This window comes from Scyliorhinus torazame, chromosome 1 (genome assembly GCF_047496885.1).
Source record: "Scyliorhinus torazame isolate Kashiwa2021f chromosome 1, sScyTor2.1, whole genome shotgun sequence".
In the NCBI taxonomy this organism is placed as follows: Eukaryota; Metazoa; Chordata; class Chondrichthyes; order Carcharhiniformes; family Scyliorhinidae; genus Scyliorhinus; species Scyliorhinus torazame.
In genome coordinates this window covers 29920503-29938760 of record NC_092707.1, presented here as the reverse complement: position 1 = coordinate 29938760, position 18258 = coordinate 29920503, and the positions used below count along the sequence as shown (strand labels likewise).

The 18258-nt window shown below is 47.4% G+C and overlaps 1 protein-coding gene across 1 annotated transcript in view; it reads left to right on the top strand.

Moving 5' to 3' along the window:
- Positions 1-18258, top strand: part of trpv4 (transient receptor potential cation channel, subfamily V, member 4) — a 169071-nt gene that overhangs the window by 22838 nt on the left and 127975 nt on the right. Inside the window, exon 2 of the mRNA XM_072479753.1 lies at positions 16285-16676. Coding sequence (XP_072335854.1) covers positions 16300-16676 — 377 coding nt within the window. The 5' untranslated portion in view covers positions 16285-16299. The remainder of the gene's footprint in view (positions 1-16284; positions 16677-18258) is intronic.

The following is an 18258-nucleotide window of genomic DNA, read 5'->3' as shown; positions in this document are numbered from 1 at the left end:
GAAGCAACAGTGCTACCCACTGTGCTACCGCGCTGTCTTATGGTGGTTCCACAATGTATTTGCTGGGTCCTCGAGCTGAGTAGTTGGGAATGGGGGGCAGGATTGATGAACAGAGCTGATATCGTAATTCCAATCACAGGGGAAGCTGACGCTCCCACATAAACCGAAGTCTACAAATCATAGACAAAGGCCTAATGACAGATTGCGCACTGGCCCACCCCATGGGAAAGGGAGTGGGGGCAGTGTGTTAAACATGACAAACCACACAAGAAGAATGGCCATTTGCGTGAGGTAGTAAAGAATAATTGCTGATTATAGAACTGTGGCCTCGCACGAGTCTGCACCCTCAGGATAGCGGACAGGTAAATTGGAGAGAAGCTGGAAGCAGAAAACAAAACACAAAGGCTCTACCAGGCAGTGTCAGGACTTGGTGCATGCAGAGCTGGAATGCATCTTCAAAGATGTGGTTATTCTTACAGCTCTAGTTATATTGTAATTGAAAGATTTGAGATTATCTTTAGCTCCTCGTCTGGGTGTGGCCACCACCGGCTTCAGCTGAAGGAACATCTTGACCCACATGAAGGGGTCACACCCTTGCCCTACAGAAATGCAGCCTTCTCTGAAATAGCCTCCAGATGCTGCATCCTTTAATAATCTTGTGCTTTTTTTTGTTTCTTTGGTATGTGCTGGGGATGGAGGACTACATCAAATGTTAATACCCACCGCTGCACACACAGCATCCTGCCTGACACGTGGTTGCATGGAAGACTGCGTCTGTTCAGTAAATGATACATCCCCTGTCATTAACCCCCTGCATTATCCTGAACCCCTCTGTGCTTGGAGCTGCAAATAGCTCCTCCGGCACAGGGGAATCAAGGTTGTCTCAAATGGTTCTGTCTTTTAAAACAACTTACTTTGTGGCCCTTCATGGCTCAGTCAGATAATCTCACCAAGCCCAGGACAGATGAGGAAGGTGCCAGCTTTGTTCTTTGACCTGTGCCGAGTTTGGGTAACCGGTAACCTCCCTGGTCTGTATAACACATTGCTGCAGCACCGAATAGATTCATCAGCTGATTCAATGGAAGAGTCCCGTCAATCATTTTCTAAACTAGAAACGATCTCTGGGTATTCTTTTTTGGGAGATTCTCTCTCTGCGCTGTCGTACCTCTGGTAGCCATGAATCCTATTTAATTCCATGAATAGAGTTCCCAGTGATGGTGGAATAGGACTTAACCCCAGTGAATGTTTCTCATTTCATCAAATTCGGGCTACAGAGGATGTTGACCATCTCAAATTTATACATTCACTGATTTCCAAATTACCCCATTGATACGGTATCAATAATAATTTTTCCTTCACCTCTCTTTCTCATTCAACACTTCATCTCTTTTGGTAACTTGTGTTAATTTCTTCCTCACCCTCCTGCCCACTCGCCTTGTGCTGTCTCTGTCTCTGCTCCTTCAGTAACTCTTACGCTTGTGGATTTTTACTCCCTTTGTTGTCTCTCGCTCTGTCTCTACTCTATACAATGGCAGAGGACAGTTTCATTGTCTCCATTGAACAGTCTCATAGAACATACAGTGCAGAAGGAGGCCATTCGGCCCATCGAGTCTGCACCGACCCACTTAAACCCTCACTTCCACGCTATCCCCGTAACCCAATAACCCCTCCTAACCTTTTTGGTCACTAAGGGCAATTTATCATGGCCAATCCACCTAACCTGCACGTCCTTGGACTGTGGGAGGAAACCGGAGCACCCGGAGGAAACCCACGCAAACACGGGGAGAACGTGCAGACTCCGCACAGACAGTGACCCAGCGGGGAATCGAACCTGGGACCCTGACGCTGTGAAGCCATAGTGCTATCCACTCGTGCTACCGTGCTGCCCTCGTTGCTGACTTTCACATTGTGTTATAACCCAATGGTGTCCTGGTTCAGGTTGAAGCATTGCTGATCACAGCAGGTGCAACAGTGTATGGAAGGATGATGTTTGGTGATGGTGAAAGGGGCAAAGTCAATCTCAGACACTGTATCTTGCATGTTGTTCATTTCATTATTCTTGGATTCATTTGAATGAGAAAGTCTGTTCACAGAATTTTACACTGGTGCCACTGATCCTAATTGTGGTGTGAGAGAGAATTGAACTGAGACAAAAAACAAGGTTAGAGAGGAACTCTTTGCTGCAGAAGGCTGTGGAGGCCAAATCACCGAGTGCCTTTAAGACAGAGATAGATAGATTCTTGATTAATAAGGGGATCGGGGTTCTGGGTAGAAGGCAGGAGAATGGGGATGAGAAAAATATCAGTCATGATTGAATGCCGGAGCAGACTCGATGGGCCGAGTGGCCTAATTCTGCTCCTATGTCTTATGGTCTTATGGAACATCAGCTTGTTCCAAGCGATTTTCTATATGGAAGAGTGCTTTCTTGATAGTATTATTGAGTCCTTTCTGGAGGCATTGATTTTTGCTGGATTATGTTTCTATGAGTGGCAGAGTCTTCCGACACATCACATTGTTCACATTGCCACATTGACAACGTGACAGTCTAGGCCAGTAAGTGTTGGCAGGTTTTTTGTTGATGGTAAGCCCACGCCTGTGATTATTACTACGTTGGTAGGTCCTGCAGCCACTGTGTATCAGTAATCGTCTCAAGTACAGTGTGGTGAATAAACAGTAAATAGTGGCATCAACTGATGGCGGAACATTGGCCATGAGTACTGCATGTTCATCTTTAACATCCATCTTGGTTGAAACTCTCATCCAAGGAACAGAATCTTGTAACTATTAAGTGGGATGCAACTCACCAAGGCTTCTTCAACAGCACCATCCAAATCCACGACCTCTACCGCCTAGGACAAGAGCAATGGTTGCAAGTTCCTTTCCAAGTCATTCACCATCCTGACCCGGAACAATATCGTTGTTCCTTCACTATCGCGGGGTCAAAATCCCGGTACTCCCTCCCTAACAGCACTGTGGGAGTTCCTACCCCACATGTTCAAGAAGGCAGCTCACCACTGCCTTCCCAAGGGCAATTAGGAGTAGGTAATAAATGCTGGCCTAGCCAGCAACACCCACATCCCATCAACAAATAAAAAATAATTTAAAATCAACGCTATATACGCAGTGGTTTGAACTCATTACCTGCTGACCCAAATTGAGTCAGCTGCAACTTTGGAAGCTCATGTTACCGAGACGGGGAATGCCTGGATGTTCCAATTTCGAACAACATCTCTAATCCCGATGACTTTAAAGCAGAAACTTTTAAAAAGAGATTGTTTCGAAGAGGAGTCATATTCTCAAGACGCTAACTCTTGTTTCTCTCTCCACAGATGCTGCCTGATCAGCTGAGTTTTTCCAGCACTTTCTGTTTTTCTTTCAGATTTTCAGCATCCAGAGTATTTTTGCTTTTAATAAAATGGGGATTGTTGGCTTTGTGAACTACTCTCGGGCCGTAACAGTGACTCTCAATAACTGGTTGACAGTAGAGGACAGAAATGGGGCTGGATCCTCCGTTTCAGCGGCAAAATGCCAGCGGCAGCAGAGCATTTTGACCAAAAAATCAGCGCCAACCCCTCACCGATTCCAGGACCAGTGAGGGGCTAACATCGGCGCTGGGTGAAACCCCCGCCTCCCGTGCCGAAAATGGCCAGGTCCCGGGCCACGCATGCGCACGGCTGACGACCTGCAGCGGTCGCACCACACAACATGGCGCCGGCCGTGCTTGGACCCGACCCGCCACCCACGACCCCACAGCCCACCCCTCGGCCACCCCTAGGCCACCCCCCACTAATCCTCCCAGCTGTCGTGGAAGCTCCCCTGGCCAGCGGCACGGATCCCGGCCAAGTGTGGTGGCGCTGGACACAGTCCGCAGCCGCCGCGCTAGGTTCCTGCACGGCTGAGATCACACGTGTCCCGTGCCAACAGGAACTTGGCCCATCGGGGGTGGAGCATCGCGGAGTGCCGCCAGCACTGTTACAACAGCACACGCACTATAAAGACAGGGGACAGGAGAGTTCCCGCTCATTCTAGTAGCAGCCAGCTTGGAGCACAGAGCTCACAGCCTGCAACACAGTCATTCACCATGTGCTGAGTGCTTCACCTGGTTAGGACTAGGCAAGGGTCAACAGTTAAAGCTGGTATTGCATTTACCCACAGTTCAAGTATGTTAATATAGTTAACTTATAATAAAATAGAGTTGCACCACTTCCAGTGTTGGTGACCTATTTGTGATCCAGAATACCCAACACATCACGCTATTAGGTGAATTGAACATTCTGAATTCTCCTTCAGTGTACCCGAACAGGTGGCTTCATTGTGTGTTAATGTAAGCCTACTTGTGACAATAATGAAGATCATTATTATGAGGTGAGGCCTGCTTTGGAAACAATGTAGCAGGTATCAGGGAAATTTGCAGGGAATTTGTAAACACATCGGGCTGGATTCTACATTTCTGCGGCTAAGTGCCGGCTCGAACGGAGAATCCGCGGGAGGATTGGCACGAATCCCTCACCGATTCCGGTACCAGTGAGGGGCTAGCACCGGTGGCGACTGACTCTCCCGCCTTTCGTGCCGAAAACAGCCGGAGAATGGCCTGGTCCCTGTCCGCGCATGCGCACGGCTGGCGACCTGCAGTGGTCGCGCCATACAACATGGCACCGGCCATGCACGGACCCAACCCGCCATCCGCAACCCCAAAGCCCACTCCCTGGCCACCCCAACCTCCACCAGTCCTCCCAGCCCTCACAGAAGCCACTCCGGCCAGCGGCATGGATCCTGGCCTCCCCGAACAGGTGCCAGAATGTGGCGACTAGGGGTTTTTCACAGCAACATCGTTGAAGTCGACTTGTGACAATAAGCGATTTTCATTTCATTTCGTTCCTGGCGGCGCTGGACACAGTCTGCCGCTGCCACGCTGGGTTCGCGATTTGTGTGACCACACGTGTCCCACGCCGTCGTGAACTCGGCCCATAGGGGGTGGAGCATCGCGGCTGAGCCGGCCGATGACGCAGCACACGTCACTGTGTCGCCATTTTGGAGGCTGCGATACATGACTGACCGGCGTCAAACTGGCGCCGGCCCCGATTTCAGCGTCGGAGCCCATTCTCCGCCCAATAGCCTAACACGATTTTGGCGTTGGGCAAAGGAGAATCCCGCTCTTAAGTTTTAAAGGATTTTCAGTGTAGGGCGTTCGCGAGTTTGATCTAAGTGATCAAAGTTAGTGGAGAAATAAAACTGATGGGCGAATCTTCTGGATCACCCATTTCATTCCCAACAGCAGCTTTGACACGTGTACTCAGGTTGTTTTGAACTGTGAACTTAATCTATAGCCTGGGGCCAGGACTGAGAAGATTCCTCTGGTTTCCTCTCTCAAGCTACAACAAGGAGCAATCCCCAGTCAGATTAGGTTTGAAAGGTTCTAAACAATTTTGATGTCCAAAATAGATGTGGGTGTTTATTACACTAAAAGTATTCTCTCCAAGTACAGGCACAATAATACCTTTCCCACTGTAAAACTAATATATTTGTCACAACATTACAATTGCATCCTCAAAGTGAGCTTCAATTTTAAGATAGATTAGTTGCAATGCCTGGTGTTGTACTGTGATGTAAGGAATAGGAAGATCCCAGATTCAGTTCGTGTTTTTTAAAATTAATTTATGGGATGTGGGTGTTGCTGGTTGGCCAGCATTTATTGCCCATCCCTAGTTGCCCTTCAGAAGGTGATGGTGAGTTGCCTTCTTGAACCGCCGCAGTCCTTCAGGTGTAGGTACGTCCACTGTGCAGTTAGGGAGGGAGTCCAGGATGTAGCCACAGCGACAGTGAAGGAACGGCGATATATTTCCAAGTTGGGGTGGTGAGTGACTTGAGGGAGAACCTCCATGTGGTGGGGTTCCCAGGTATCTGCTGCTCTTGACCTTCTAGATGGTAGCGATCGTGGGTTTGGAAGGTGCTGTCTAAGGACCTTTGGTGAGTTACTGCAGCGCAAACGGCTACCACTGTTTGTCTGTGGTGGAGGGTTTGAATGTTTGTGGAAGGAGGAGCAATCAAGTGGGCTGCTTTGTCCTGTGTCGAGCTTCTTGAGTGTTGTTGGAGCTGCACTCATCCAGGCAAGTGGAGAGTATTCCATTACACTCCTGACTTGCGCCTTATAGATGGCGGACAGGCTTTGTGGGGTCAGGAGGTGAGTTATTCGCCATAGGATTCCTGCCCTGGTAGTCACAGTATTAATGTGGCTAGTCCAGTTCAGTTTCTGATCAATGGTGACCCCAGGATGTTGATTGTGAGGGATTAAGCGACGGTAATGCCATTGAATGTTAAGGGGCGTTAGTAAGATCCTCTCTTGTAGGAGATGGTCATTGCCTTACACGTGTGTGGCATGAATGCAACTTGCCACTTGTCAGCCCAAGCTTGGATATTGTCCAGGTCTTGCTGCATTTGGACATGCGCTGCTTCATTATCAGAGGAGTTGCGAATGTTGCTGAACATTGTGCAGTCATCCGCAAACATCCCCATTTCTGACCTTATGATGGAAGGCAGGTTATTGATAGAAGCAGCTGAAGATGGTTGGGCCTAGGACACCACCCTGAGGAACTCCTGCAGTGATGTCCTGGAGCTAAGATGATTGACCTCCGACCACCACAACCATATTCCAGGTATGACTCCAACCAACGGAGAGTTTTCCCATGATTCCCATTGACTCCAGTTTGCGAGGGCTCCCTGATGCCATACTAGGTCAAATGCTGCCTTGACGTCAAGGGTAGTCACTCTCACCTCACCTCTGGCATTCAGCTCGTTTGTCCATGTTTGAACCAAGGCTGTAATGAGGTCAAGAACTGAATGAACCTGGCAGAACCCAAACAGAGCGTCCGTGAGCAGGTTATGGTCGAGTAAGTGCCACTTAATAGCACTGTTGATGACTCCATCCATCACTCCGCTGACGATGGGGAGTAGACTGAAATGGCAGTAATTGACTGGGTTGGATTTGAAAATGAAATGAAATGAAAATCGCTTATTGTCACAAGTAGGCTTCAAATGAAGTTACTGTGAAAAGCCCCTAGTCGCCACATTCCGGCGCCTGTTCAGGGAGGCTGGTACGGGAATTGAACCGTGCTGCTGGCCTGATCTGCTTTCAAAGCCAGCGATTTAGCCCTGTGCTAAACAGCCCCTTTGTCCTGTTTCTTGTGTACAGGACACACCCGGGCAATTTTCCACATTGCCGGGTAGATGTCAGTGTTGTAGCTGTACTGGAACAGCTTGGCGAGGGGTGCAGCAAGTTCTGGAGCACAAGTCTTCATTACTATTGCCAGGATATTGCCAGGGCCCATAGCCTTTGCAGTACCCAGTGCCTTCAGCTGTTTCTTGATATCATGTAGAGTGAATCACATTGGCTAAAGGCTGACATCTGTGATGCTGGGGACCTCCGGAGGATACTGAGATGGATCATCCATTCAGCACTTCTGGCTGAAGATTGTTGCGAGTGCCTCAGCCTTGCCTTTTGTACATATGTGCTGGGCTAATCCATCATTGAGGATGGGGATATTAGTGGAGCCTCCTCCTCCAGCAAGTTGTTCAACTGTCCAGCACCATTCACAGCTGGATGTGGCAGGACAATATGATGCGTTGGTTGTGGAATCGCTTAGCCCTGTCTATCACTTGCTGCTTATGTTGTTTGTCACACAGGTAGTCTTGTTGTATCTTCACCAGGTTGACACCTCATTTTTCGGAATGCCAGATGTTGCTCCTCGCATGCTCTCCTGAACTCTCCAATGAACCAGGGTTGATCCCGTGGCTGGGTGGTAATGGTAGAGTGGGGGATATGCCGGGCCAGGAGGTTGCAGATTGTGGTTGAATACAATTCTGCTTCTGCCGATGGCCCACAGCGTCTCATAGATGCCCAGCCTTAAGTTGCTAGATCTGTTCTGAATTTAATCCCATTTAGCACGGTGGTAGTGCCACACAACTCAATGGAGGGTATTCTCAATGTGAAGTCGGGACTTTGTCCCCACAAGGACTGTGTGGTGGTCACTTCTACCGATACTGTCATGGACAGATCCATCTGCAGCAGGCAGATTGGTGAGGATGAGGTCAAGTGTGTTTTTCTCTCGTGTTGGTCCCCTCACCACCTGCTGCAGTCCCAGTCTAGCAGCGATGTCCTTTAGGACTCAGCCAGCTCGGTCAGTAGTGGGTCCTACCGAGGCACTCTTGGTGATGGACATTGAAGTTCCCCACCCAGAGCATATTCTGCACCCTTGCCAACCTCAATGCTTCCTCCAAGTGCTGTTCAACATGGAGAAGTACTGATTCAGCAGCTGATGGTGGCCGGTACGTGGTAATCAGCAGGAGGTATCCTTGCCAATATTTAACCTGAAGCCATGGGGTCCAGAGTCGATGTTGAGGACTCCCAGGCCAACTCCCCCCCCGACTGTATCCCATTGTGCTACCATCTCTGCTTGGTGCCGGTGAGACAGGACATACCCAGCAATGGTGATAGTGGTGTCTGGGATATTGTCTGTAATGTATGATTCTGTGGGCATGACCATGTCAGGCTGTGAGACAGATCTCCCAACTTTGTTGCCAAAGTTGGCATAGAGCCCCGGATGTTAGTAAGGAGGACCTTGCAGGGTCGACAGGGCTGGCTTTCCTGTTGTCGTTTCCGATGTCTGGTTCGATGCCAGGTGGTCCGTCCGGTTTCATTTCTTATTTTGTATTTTGTAGCGGTGGAATACAGCTGAGTGGCTTGCTAGGCCTTTCAGACGGCATTTAAGAGTCAACCACATTGCAGTGGGTTTGGAGTCACACGTAGGCCAGACCAGGTAAGGATGGCAGATTTCCTTCCCTTAAGGACATTAGTGAACCAGATGAGTTTTTACGACAATCGACAATGGTTTCACAGTCATCATTAGACTTTTAATTCCAGATATTTTATTGCGTTTAAATTCCACCGCCTGGCGTGTTGGGATTCAAACCCGTGTCTCCAGATCATTCCCCTGGGTCTCTGGATTACTAGTCGTGACAATACCACTATGCCAGCGCCTCCCGGTGGTTGGTGCTGAGGTATTAGCCCACAGCCTGTGAAGGGGCTGTAACAGTTTTCTTGGGCTAAAATCTGTCAGATTCCCAACTGCCAGACACCATCCACTGATTTCTAATGGAAAGGGCAACTTCTTGACCATTGAATAAAGACAGGAGTGGGCACAGCTCGGTATCCAAATGCAGGATCAGCAAACTGGCCCTCGCTTGTCCAGCCATGAAGAATCAGAGGGCAGCCCCCACCCAAAGAAGCATCCCCTAGGCAAGGGGTCAACACGTAGGATCATAAAATTTACAGTGCAGAAGGAAGCCTTACGGCCCATCGAGTCTGCACCGGCCCTTGGAAAGAGCACCCTACTTAAGCCCGGGCTTCTACCCTATCCCCGTAACCCAGTAACCCAACCTAACCTTTTTGGACACTAAGCGGCAATTTATCATGGCCAATCCACCTAACCTGCACACCTTTGGACTGTGGGGGATGCCGGAACACCCGGAGGAAACCATCGCAGACACGGGAAGAAAGTGCAAACTCCACACAGACAATCACTTGAGGCTGGAATTGAACCTGGGACCCTGGGGCTGTGAGGCAGCAGTGCTAACCACTGTGCCATCGTGATGCCCGAGCAATGAGGAGAAAGGTTAAAAAAAAGTGTCCTTCAAATGCACGTTCCTTCCTGATAGTGTCCCTTTAAGAAGTAAAATGATTAAGTGATTGATGAGGGAAGAGATGTTAATAATTGCTTTGAAACCTAGAATCCAAATGGAAATTAATAGTCCATCGTCTGGAAATGTAGAAGTACAAAACCAACAAGAATGTGACTATCAATTCTTCTGCACCGGAGAACTAAAATGAAGTGGTAAGTGCTTGTTCAGGAACTTTTAATTGAAGAAAGCTAATTTCATAGGACTCCTGTCTGACCCTCCTCAATTATAACTTAACTGCACAGGACACTGAAAATCACCATCATTTATTTCTGCTTCAAAAGAAAAAGTAGATTTGAAATGTATTAAAATTAGGAGTTGAAAGAAAATTCCCCGTCCCAGAATTGAGGCATACAGTCCAGGAAATTCTTGTTCTGTAGACAGCCTGCCATGTTGCGAATGAGCTATCTGCCATGTATGTCCTGCTCTCTGAATTGTCACTGTGTCGAAACCATGACTGGTTGAGCCATGTCCCAAATTGTTTGTCAGGATGTAAAAACTCTGGAGATGCTTATCCTTCTCCTCTTCCAAAAAAACCACAGGCTTTTAAAACTCACTGAACTATTGCTCCTTAACGTACCTCATCTCCTCTGAATCTTGTTGATGTCTTTCTCTGACTGCCTTTTCCAACCGCTCAAAATAGAAAACACGGTAGAATTGTTAAACGGGTATTCGTGGTGCAAGGCATCTGGAGGACAAGTGGGGGCGTGGTTCAGATCAGCCATGGCCAAATTGGGTGGGGCCGGCTGAATGGCCTCCTCCTGTCCTTCTGAAATCCACTTGACTGTGTCTTAGACCCATGTTAAAAGATCCATTCAGATGTTTACATTTCTCTGGCGTCTTGGCAGCAATTCCACGGTCCACGTTGTGTGGGAGAAGGGGAAATAGAATACGTGTCAAAGAGGTGTCTGCAGTAAACCATTCTGTGTGGCCAGGAGCTATGACAACCTGGGATTTGTGGGTCATGAGGCTGCTTGTTCTCTTGGTGGAAAGATTAATAAAACCAACACTCTCGTGTGTGATGGTGCTCTTGGCAACTCAAGGCTTTTGTTTATTTAAGTTGGATGTTCATTCCAGCGTCCTCATAACTCCCTGGTTGTTAGCTCGAACTTGCTACTTTTTTTCTTGCCAAGTTCAAGCCCATATGGTGGGAGATGATTTGAACTTAGATGTTGTTTTGATCATAGAACAAGAACAAAGAACAAAGAAAATTACAGCACAGGAACAGGCCCTTCGGCCCTCCCAGCCTGCGCCGATCCAGATCCTTTATCTAAACCTGTCTTCTATTTTCCAACGATCTATTTCCCTCTGTTCCCCAGCCCGTTCATATATCTGTCTAGATGCATCTTAAATTATGCTATCGTGCCCGCCTCTGCCACCTCCGCGGCAAAGCGTTCCAGGCACCCACCACCCTCTGCGTAAAAACCTTTCCACGCACATCTCCCTTAAACTTTCCCCCTCTCACCTTGAAATCGTGACCCCTTGTAATTGACACCCCCACTCTTGGAAAAAGCTTGTTGCTATCTACCCTGTCCATACCTCTCATAAGTTTGTAGACTTCAATCAGGTCCCCCCTCAACCTCTGTCTTTCCAACGAATGCAATCCTAATCTACTTAACCTTTCTTCATAGCTAGCACCCTCCATACCAGGCAACATCCTGGTGAACCTCCTCTGCACCCTCTCTAAAGCATCCACATCCTTCTGGTAATGTGGCGACCAGAACTGCACGCAGTATTCCAAATGTGGCCTAACCAAAGTCCTATACAACTGTAACATGACCTGCCGACTCTTATACTCAATACCCCGTCCAATGAAAGTAAGCATGCTGTATGCCTTCTTGACCACTCTATCGACCTGCGTTGCCACCTTCAGGGTACAATGGACCTGAACTCCCAGATCTCTCTGAACATCAATTTCCCTCAGGACTCTTCCATTGACCTTACAAGGCCACAGTTGCTGAGCCGTTGCTGTCTCTAAGCACAATAGAATCACATCTGCAATTGAAACTAACCCCCAGACAGGCAAACACCTTTGTCCAGCATGAATCTAACAATAGGTTTTACCTTTCTAGGTGCAGAAATATGGAACTAAACACCATTAGAACTATACCTTATTTCTAATGTTTACCAACACAAATGTAAATCTCTTAAAACTACCCGTAATTCAACAAATACAGATTCCACGACCGCGTTGCTCCCGGTGCTGATTAGGGTGCACCGGTTGAATAGCGGGAGAGGGAAAATCGCAGCAGGTGTGAACCATTGTGGCATTCACCTGGCCCGCTCCCAATGGCCAGTTCCGGATCTCGTTCAAAAGTGGCGAGAATATCATTAACCCTAATTTGGATTCATTTCAATCTCATTAACGAGATTGAAGTCAAATGCAGCAGCCTCCCGGCAACTCAACTCCCCACGAGAAGTCGCCCGGGTATCGTTCACTACCCCTTTTCAAAAACATGAAGCTGGCACAATGGCTACTGAGGGGAGTCAGGAAGTGAGTAACCATTTCTACTTTCCGATATGCCGCTCCAGGGCACCGGAGCTGCTGTCCCAGTGCTCAGGAGGGTGGGGGGGGGGGGGGGGCGGTCTGGTCAATGGGGGTTGAAGCTTTCAAGATCGGAGGTTGCCCATGAGTCGGAGGGGTGAGTAACTTTGGGTCCGTGAGGCCTTTAAGCCATCTTCAAATATTGTGGCGGTCTACAGCAGGGGCAACCACAAATTCTGCCTGTCTGTCCCACCAGACACTTCCAGGACAGAGCCCTGCTGCTGTTTTTATCCTGAAAGTCAAATTCACCCCCTTGGACTGTGAGCAGCCTCCAGCTTCACAGTGGAAGGCTATTTCCAATGAGGAATTAGTCTTGCTAGTTGTGAGCGCCCTTCATACTCCCGAACTCTCAAGTGCCTCCTTGAGGCCACACTTGCCATGCCTCAGAGGATTATTAGCACGCTGCATGCCCAACAAGCTTTGATGCCTGAACAGTGTGCCTGAACTCTAGGAGCTTCCAACAATCAAACACTAAAGTGTAGGTCTTCACTACTTAGGATCCTCTCGCAGCCCACAGGGTAAGTTTGTTGAGTGGAGGGTGCTGAGCATGGTCTCCATAATGTTCCCGGCAGAGATCTGGGGTCATGGGGTTCCTGCTGTGGTTGGGAGGAGTGTGCAGAATAAGGTTTGGCAGACACCGATGTGGAGGCTTGAGACCAAGGCAGAGACCCGATACAATGAGGCCCATGTTGTCACCCATGCTGTCATTGAGCGGTGAATCAGACTGCTCAAGATGCACTTCCGATGCCTTGACCACTCTGGTGGTGCCTTGCAGTACACCCCCCAGAGGGTCTCCCCATTTGTGGTGGTCCGCTGTGCCATCCACAATCTGGCACAGCAGCGGGGCAACATGCTGGATGAATAAGAGGAGGCGGAGCAGGAGGAGGCGGAGGGACACGCGCCATCATCTGAGAAGGTGGATTAGGCGGACTAGGAGGGGTTGGAGGACGAGCCTGAGGAGGAACAGGAGAATAGAGGACAGGCGGTGGCAGCCTCTCCTGCGACGAGGCTGTGTCCACCAGCTAAATTCGACCCCCCACCAATCATATCCCCAATTCCCCTTCCCATTTCACCCCCTGTATTTTGGATGACGCTGGGTTCTACACTGCATCGGGAACTCTGTTACCGGTGGCGGCTTTTGGGGAATCCAGCCCCAGACAACCTCACGAATCCTCTTCGTGACTCCAGTTTGAAAATGTTGCACTGGAAGGGATTGTAGGGTTGTGTTGGGCCGGTGCCTGTGATTTCCTGATGGGTTTGAGAGACTGTGTTGGAATGCAGGCATTTTTTTTCACTACTCTATAATTATCATGTAGTGTGAAGCTTTTCCTTTTGGGCTTCCTGCAAGGGAAGGGTTCAGTAGTCCTTCTAGAATATACCAGCGCCCATGCAATTATTTGTTACAGGGATAAACAAATCCTGAGTGGATCATTACACTGTTATGATCACCTGTGAACATTTAAGGATATTTCTCCAGCACAACACGAACAAAACATGCGTTTATACAGCACTAATAGCATATAAAAGAAACTCCAAAAATGCTTCACAGCATTGTTAATGAAATGCAGAAAGTTAGTTAGCTGAACATTGCAACAAAAAGTCTGGAGGTGTCCATGATCTGAGTGAAGATTTTGGTATATGATCTACTGAAGTAGGGACAGAGGTGGGAAATGTTCCAGAGGTGGAAGTAGGCGATCAACCTGATGGAGCGGATCTGGGAATAGAATCTCGGCTTGAGGTTGAGAAGGACATGGAGGTGGAGGACAGTCTGGTTCAGTCTAAGGTGGTTGGGAGGGGAATTAAATTGGGGACAAAGGGTATGGATAGGTGGGCAGTTTGCAGAGTATGGCAACTGCAGAAATTAGTTACATCCATTGTCATTGTGAGCACCTTCCTTGCACCTTGCCACATTCCCCAAAACCCTAGTAAGATCTATAGGTGCAAACATCAGTTTGTAAAAAATTTGTAGAAAATCTCTTAATGATCGACATCTGATAATGTATCAATCAGAACCACTAGAAAGGGACTAGAGTTGTTGGCTAGGAGCCTGCAGATTGTAAGCTATGAAACTGTTGAAGATTCCTTTAATATAAAGTTGCTTTACACCAACTTACACTGTATGACATCATTAACTTGGAAAACCTCCCAAAGTATCTTGTCAAGAGGGGAAGTAGACCTCAGCAGTTGTAGGGAAACATGGACCAGGCGCATACTTGCTATAATGTACGTTATGGGTCTACACAATGTTCTATCACGCTCAAGGGGTCTTCCCCCACTCTCTGAACCAAGTGAACATTTTTCAACTCTGAGACAACGGGTACAAGTAAGGCAATTCCATATTTCATTTCTCCAAATTGGTGTCTGTTTGAAAATAAACACTTGTTGTACAGTATTGATTGCTTTCATTCAAGCAGAAACTAACATGACCAAACACATCTTTATGTAAAACCTAACTGATGGTCCAAATAACTGTGGGAACTATTACCTCATGAACATGAAAAATACTGCTTTATATGTATATAAAGCAGTATTGGCATTCCTCCAACATAGATTCAAGGTCATGAATAAAACATTATTCTCTTGGTGTTCCCGTGACACTTTTGTTTGAAAATAATAGAGAGCATTTTTGTGCCGCAGTGCCTTTTTTCTGGTTGTTATGTTATATTTAAGATTTTAAAACTGTTAATTCATGGCAGTACACTTCTGTGCTGTATTTGAACGAGTTCACTTTAAAAAAGGGAGCATTGTTGCATTCTTCTAAGTGCCTTATTATATTTGAGCGTGATTTCATAAAAGTGCTAAAAATATAATGTGTGGTCCGGGTCAGAACAAAATTGTCTTGCAGGGATGCCAACAGTAAAGAGAAATATTCCCTAGCACCGTGGCAATAGCAATGCGATCACCAGCATGGCAATGTGACCCTGTTGCCTGTTATCAGGCAACGCCTGTCTCTGGAGCAGAAGCTAATCTGGCACTAGGACATTGAAAAGTCTGGAGGTGTCCATAATCTGAGTGAAGATTTTGGTATATGATCTACTGAAGTAGGGACAGAGGTGAGGAATGTTCCAGAGGTGGAAGTAGGCGATCTACCTGATGGAGCGGATCTGGGAATGGACAGAATAACTACTGACCTATTTCAGAAGTATTTCAATTGCAGTAAAACTCTCTGGGGTATCATGAGGCCATCAAAAGGTACGCCATGCATAAATGCAAGACTTTCTTTCATTAGAGTAGGAACAGGCAGCCTTCCTTGTTCGGCTCAAAATGCCTTCTTTTTCCCAGTGGAAGTCTCCCAAAATTCTCAGCTCAACTAAATTGCCGATAATTGTCCACCCCAGACCTCCAACCCCTTGCCCAGTTCGTGTGAGAGAATCTAGATGGCGAATGTTGCGAATTGGTTCAAAGGGCGTTTCACTGGCCCAACATTGCCTCCACTTTCTAGGGCTTTCTTCGATAAACAACGGAGTGCCCGCCTGACATCCCGACTGTCTACCTGTGAGGTTGGGTGTGCGATTGGGGGTGGGGGGGGGGGGGGGGTGGGGGGAGGAGGAGGGTAAGTGTGGGGGTGGCGGGGGTGGTTGCATTTTGTTGGATCGGGCGATCACGCTGGCGAGAATGGATGGTAAATCCCACCCTAACACCAGTAAAGTACTGAGTGATGTTTGTACTGTTAGAAGTGCCATTATTTTCCGAATGAGAAGTTGAACCAAGGCCCTATTTGCCTGCTCGGAATGTTAAAGGCCCCATCGTGCTCTTTTGAAGGTGAGCAGCGGCGATATCAGCACTGGCGATATCCCTCAATCAACATCACAAAACAGGTTAACTGGTTATTCTCGCATTTCTATTTGTGGGAGTTTGCTGTGAGCAGATTGGCTACAGCACTTTGTACATTTACCGCACTCCAAAACAAAGTACTTAATTGGCTGTAAAACACATTGAGATGTCCTGTGACCATGAAAAGCGCTATATCAATGCAAGTCTTTCTTTTGTTTTGTTTTACCGTTCAGGTTTACTTTGCAATAATGGCCGAGCCTGAAGCTAAGGATTCTGGGAAACCGAGCAGCAGCAGCATGGAGAACCTCACTGAAGATGGCTTCCCTCTGTCTTCACTGGCCAACCTATTTGAGAACGATGAGAACAGTGGAACTGCTGAAGTGCCTCGGTTGACAGGCCGGGAAAATGGAGACAGCAATAAACAGAACCTCAGGTCAAAATTCCAAGGGGCTTTTAAGAATCGAATGCCTAATCCGATAGACCTTTTGGAGTCTTCCATCTATGACTCGTCCATGCCCAGTATGGCCCCTGCCCCAAAAAAGGCTCCCATGGACTCGCTTTTTGACTATGGGTCCTATCGGCAGGGTAGCGATGACAAGCGTAAAAAAAAGAAACCGGCGAAAGAGTGAGTATGGCAGAATTCACGCAAAATATAACTTTGCTGAACAGTTTGAACACGAGAAGGCAGCCCTGTTACACATTGAACCAGCAAGGGTAGGAGAAGCTATTTACAGATTAACGTCTTCCTTCTGGTGCCATGACCTCAGAGGGCACTGGCAACCATGGACGTCATCCATGTTTATGGTTACCAAAGTAATGCAGTGGTTTACTTTTGCCTGCTACAGTATGACTGACCAGGAAACTCTCCATCAGGGGTGTGCTGGAAGGATTTTGCAGGCCAATACCGGTTTGGTCACATTACAATTGCACCTTGTGTGACCATCAAGTCCCGAAGTGGGACGTGAACCTAGCGTTCCCTGGCCTACAGGTAGGGACGCTCCCACTGCACCACCAGGCCTCCTACCTGGATTTCCGACTGGAAATGTATTGTGTGAAACAGCCATTGTCCAGTCTTTTGGAGTTGGGTATCAGAGGTTCACGTCACAACCAATGAGTGGGACATTTGGGTTATTTAAAAATGTGAGGTTTCGCAATACAAAATGCAAGTCTCCCCCATACATAAGAATGTGAGTCCTCGATTCATAAAGTCATCCAAGCCTCCTGTACAAAAATCAAATCTGTAAGGCACAATACTTCAACACTCAATTCACAAATAATCCAAGCTCCCCGGACATAAAATTACAAGGTCATGTAGGATGTTCAGCACAGAAATAGGCCATTTAAACCAATGGTTCATGCCAGTGTTTATGCTGCACAGGCGCCTCCTCCCATCCTTCTTCCTCCAATCCTATCAATTTATTCTATTACTTTCTCTCTCATTATGTGTGTCTGACGTCCTTTAATGTAAAAATAATCTGAGTTCCTCATGTAAAATATTGCATGACTTCCTTCTCACAAAAGGTTCATGTTCTTTTCTCTGGTCACTTGGAAACGTGCAACCTTTAGCCAGGGCCTTTGTAACCACCTGGTCTTGGATCACTGGTAAAGGTCAACTCCTGATTGATCTAAATCAACGTATCAGGGAGCACCCTATCCAGCCCGTAGGGCTTGAGGAATTCACGGAGTTGAGTCTAAGAATAAATCAAACCAGGTTTTTGCCTATAAGCAGGTAAAAGTTAATAATGTCAGCTGTGGCTCGGAAGCAATGCTGGATCTAAATATGAGTTCACAGGTTGTGCGTTCAAGTTTAAATCTGGAAACTTGAGCACATACTCTAGGGTGACACTCCAGTGTAGGATTGAGGGAGTGCTACACTGTCAGAGGTACCCAAAATTGAAGAAGAGAAGTGGAACAATCTGGTCAAAATGTATCCCTCAAATAACATTATTGTAGCAAATTATCTTGTCATTTACCCCAGTAATCATGGGTAACTGTAATCTACATGGAGATTGGGAGAGTCAGATTGGCAAAAATAGTCTGGCAAATGAGTTTATTTGGGACACATTCTTATAGCTGTAGGTTCTACCGCCAATCAGGCAGTAGGCTATGCTGGACCTGGTAATGTGTAACAAGACAGGTTTAATTAATATCCTCATAGCAAAGAAGCCTCTAAGTGACAGCGATAATAACATGATAGAAGTTCACAT